General features: G+C 49.9%; 1 protein-coding gene across 1 annotated transcript; it reads left to right on the forward strand.

Annotated features, from left to right (window-relative positions):
- Nucleotides 1-1451: 1451 nt before the first annotated feature.
- LOC306797513 (frizzled-7-A-like) lies at nt 1452-3059 on the forward strand (the record flags this gene model as incomplete). The annotated part of the gene is made up of 1 exon (XM_079296878.1): nt 1452-3059. A coding segment is annotated over one exon (1608 nt), but the record flags the coding sequence as incomplete, so codon positions are not given.
- Between the last annotated feature and the right edge of the window lie 1053 nt (nt 3060-4112).

Genomic DNA, 4112 nt, shown 5'->3' on the forward strand with positions numbered 1-4112 from the left:
CCCAGGACCTCAGACCCACACATGGAGAGAGACCCGCAGAGACCATGACCCAGAACCGGACCTGTGTCTGATGATGTAGATGGTGACGTCATCATATCAGTAAAACATATTCAAAGCAGTTTGAGGTTGTTTTGTGTCTCTTTGTAGCTTTGAGTGGAAAGTTTGAACACTTTAGTTTTTTATATATATTATAAATATAATGTATTATTTATATATTATATGTGTAATATATAAATAATACATGATATATATATAATATATAAATATATATATAATATATATATCATGTATTATATATATATTATATATAATACATGATTTATATAGTTTATATATAATGTATTATTTATATATATTTGATGTTGTATATAAATTCATATTTAGTTTCATTTGAATTCTCATTAAATGAGTTTATCTTCATTAAAACATTTATTAAAATACTTCATTAACCTTTAATGTGACCAGAAATGTAAAAGTATTATAAAGTAGTAAAAGTACCTGAGATGTACAACAGAAGTGTAAAAATGGGAATACTCAAGTAAAGTACAAGTACCTCAAAATTGTACTTGATACAATATATTTTCATGCAGAGTACTTTAACACTTTAAGTACTTTTACGTTTATAATACAAGTACTAACATCCTTTACTTTGGTAAAAGTACACACAAGTACCACAGTCTAAAAATACTTCATGACAAAGTCCTGAATTGAAAATACATAAGTTTTATCAGCTAAATAAAGTATTTAAAGTAAAAGTACTCATAAAGGATCCTTTATTATAGAATATTATATATTGTGTTTTAAATGTTGTAGTAGTACTGCATCATATCATATGTTGTGTTTTTATTTGTAAAAGTATCAGATAAAATTAGAGTAAATGTCCTGAGTTAATGTTTTTAATATTTTTAATATTAATACATAAACACAAAGAAAAACACATGAAATGGTTTAGATTAGAATGAATATAAAATAATAAAGTAATGTAGTAATTGTATATACATAATGAAGTACTATATACTCTTCTGATACATTAGAACAGCAGTACATTAAAGGATTTGTACTTTGTGGTATTTGTACTTTTAGTTCCTTAAATGAATATAAAAACATGAATATTATAGATGAGGACTGCTGCCCGACGCCCCGCCCCTTTCAGCTCCTTCGGCCAATCAGCGGTGACACGAGCGAGAACAGCGGCGCCCCTCAGAGGAGAGGAGGGGGGGGGGGGCTGGAAACTGTCTGAGTGAGATGAGACGTTTATTAAGAGAAAGTTTATTCTAACGGAGACGAAGACAGGAAGAGATCTCAGCTACTGGACCTGATTCCCATACTGGACCTGTCTCACACACCGGTCTGGACTTGATTCACTTTACTGGTCTGGTCCAGACTCAGAGGGATTAAACCAGTTCAGGAGCAGGACTTTATTTGTACTGATTCTGGTCTTCTCGTACATCATGGTGGCACAGAGACCCGGTCTGCGGGTCTGGATCCCGGGCTTCATTCTGGTGGTCTCGCTCCTTCTCGTCCCGCCGTGCGTCTCTCAGCGTGAGAAGGGGATCTTCATCCCGGATCACGGTTTCTGTCAGTCCATCTCCGTCCCGCTCTGCAGTGACCTGGCCTACAACCAGACCTTCATGCCCAACCTGCTGGGCCACACCAACCAGGAGGACGCCGGGCTGGAGGTCCACCAGTTCTACCCGCTGGTTAAAGTCCAGTGCTCCGTGGACCTGAGGTTCTTCCTGTGCTCCGTGTACGTGCCGGTCTGCACGGTTCTGGATCGGGCCCTCCCGCCCTGCAGGTCTCTGTGTGAGCGGGCCCGGCTCGGATGCGAGGACCTCATGAACAAGTTCGGCTTCCAGTGGCCCGAAAGGCTCCGCTGCGAGGACTTCCCGGTTCATGGAGCGGAGCTCTGCGTGGGTCAGAACACGACAGACTTAGACGACCCCACCTCAGAACCGACCCCCAACCAGCTTGTCTACTGCCCCCGGCAGCTCCAGGTGCCCTCCTACCTCAACTACCGTTTCCTGGGGGTGAAGGACTGCGGCGCCCCCTGTGAGATCTCCAAACCCAACGGACTGATGTATTTCCGAGCGGAGGAGTTGAAGTTTGGCCGGCTCTGGGTCGGGATCTGGTCCATTCTGTGCTGTGTCAGCACTCTCTTCACCGTGCTCACGTACCTGGTGGACACGAGGCGGTTCCGATACCCGGAGAGGCCGATCATCTTCCTGTCTGGCTGCTACTTCATGGTGGCGCTGGCTTACGCTGCCGGCTTCCTGTTGGAGGACAAAGTGGTGTGTTGTGATTTCAACAGCGACGGATACAAGATGGTGGCCCAGGGCACCAGAAAGGAAGGCTGCACCATCCTCTTCGTGATCCTGTACTTCTTCGGTATGGCCAGCTCCATCTGGTGGGTCATCCTGTCCCTGTCCTGGTTCCTGTCGGCCAGGATGAAGTGGGGCCACGAGGCCATCGAGGCCAACTCCCAGTACTTCCACCTGGCAGCCTGGGCGGTGCCAGCGGTTAAAACCATCACCATCCTGGCGATGGGACAGGTGGACGGCGACCTGCTCACCGGAGTCTGCTACGTGGGGATCTACGACGTGGACGCCCTGCGGGGCTTCGTCCTGGCACCTCTGTTCGTCTACCTCTTCGTCGGCACTTCCTTCCTGCTGGCCGGCTTCAGGTCGCTGTTCAGCATCCGCACCATCATGAAGCACGACGGCACCAAAACGGCGAAGCTGGAGAGGCTGATGATGCGGATCGGCGTGTTTGGTATGCTGTACACGGTGCCCGCCACCGTCGTCATCGCCTGCTGCTTCTACGAGCAGGCCTTCAGGCCGTGGTGGGAGAGGACCTGGCACATGCAGACCTGCAAGCACTTTGCCGTGCCGTGTCCCGCCGGGAACTTTGCACCGCTGAAGCCGTACTTCACCGTGTTCATGATCAAGTACCTGATGACCATGATCGTCGGGATCACGTCCGGCTTCTGGATCTGGTCCGGGAAGACGCTGCAGTCGTGGCTCCGGTTTTGTCGAAGACTGAACAGCAACAACCAGGGAGAGAGGACGCTTCAGAGGACGGTGTAGAGGACGGAGTAGAGGACGGAGTAGAGGACGGTGTAGAGGACGGAGTAGAGGACGGAGTAGAGGACGGAGTAGAGGACGGAGTAGAGGACGGTGTAGAGGACGGAGTCGAGGACGGTGTAGAGGACGGTGTAGAGGACGGAGTAGAGGACGGAGTAGAGGACGGTGTAGAGGACGGAGTAGAGGACGGTGTAGAGGACGGAGTCGAGGACGGTGTAGAGGACGGAGTAGAGGACGGTGTAGAGGACGGAGTCGAGGACGGTGTAGAGGACGGTGTAGAGGACGGTGTAGAGGACCGAGTAGAGGACGGAGTAGAGGACGGTGTAGAGGACGGAGTCGAGGACGGTGTAGAGGACGGAGTAGAGGACGGTGTAGAGGACGGAGTCGAGGACGGTGTAGAGGACGGTGTAGAGGAGCGAGTAGAGGACGGAGTAGAGGAGCGAGTAGAGGACGGAGTAGAGGAGCGAGTAGAGGACGGTGTAGAGGAGCGAGTAGAGGACGGTGTAGAGGACGGAGTCGAGGACGGTGTAGAGGACGGAGTAGAGGACGGTGTAGAGGACGGAGTCGAGGACGGTGTAGAGGAGTGAGTAGAGGACGGTGTAGAGGACGGTGTAGAGGACGGAGTAGAGGACGGTGTAGAGGAGCGGGTAGAGGACGGAGTAGAGGACGGTGTAGAGGACGGAGTAGAGGACGGTGTAGAGGACGGTGTAGAGGACGGAGTAGAGGACGGTGTAGAGGAGCGAGTAGAGGACGGAGTCGAGGACGGTGTAGAGGAGCGAGTAGAGGACGGTGTAGAGGACGGTGTAGAGGAGCGAGTAGAGGACGGTGTAGAGGACGGTGTAGAGGACGGAGTAGAGGACGGAGTAGAGGACGGTGTAGAGGACGGTGTAGAGGAGCGAGTAGAGGACGGAGTAGAGGAGCGAGTAGAGGACGGTGTAGAGGAGCGAGTAGAGGACGGTGTAGAGGAGCGAGTAGAGGACGGTGTAGAGGACGGAGTAGAGGACGGTGTAGAGGACGGTGTAGAGGAGCGAG

This window comes from Melanostigma gelatinosum (assembly GCF_949748355.1).
Source record: "Melanostigma gelatinosum genome assembly, chromosome: 24".
NCBI classification, from domain to species: domain Eukaryota; kingdom Metazoa; phylum Chordata; class Actinopteri; order Perciformes; family Zoarcidae; genus Melanostigma; species Melanostigma gelatinosum.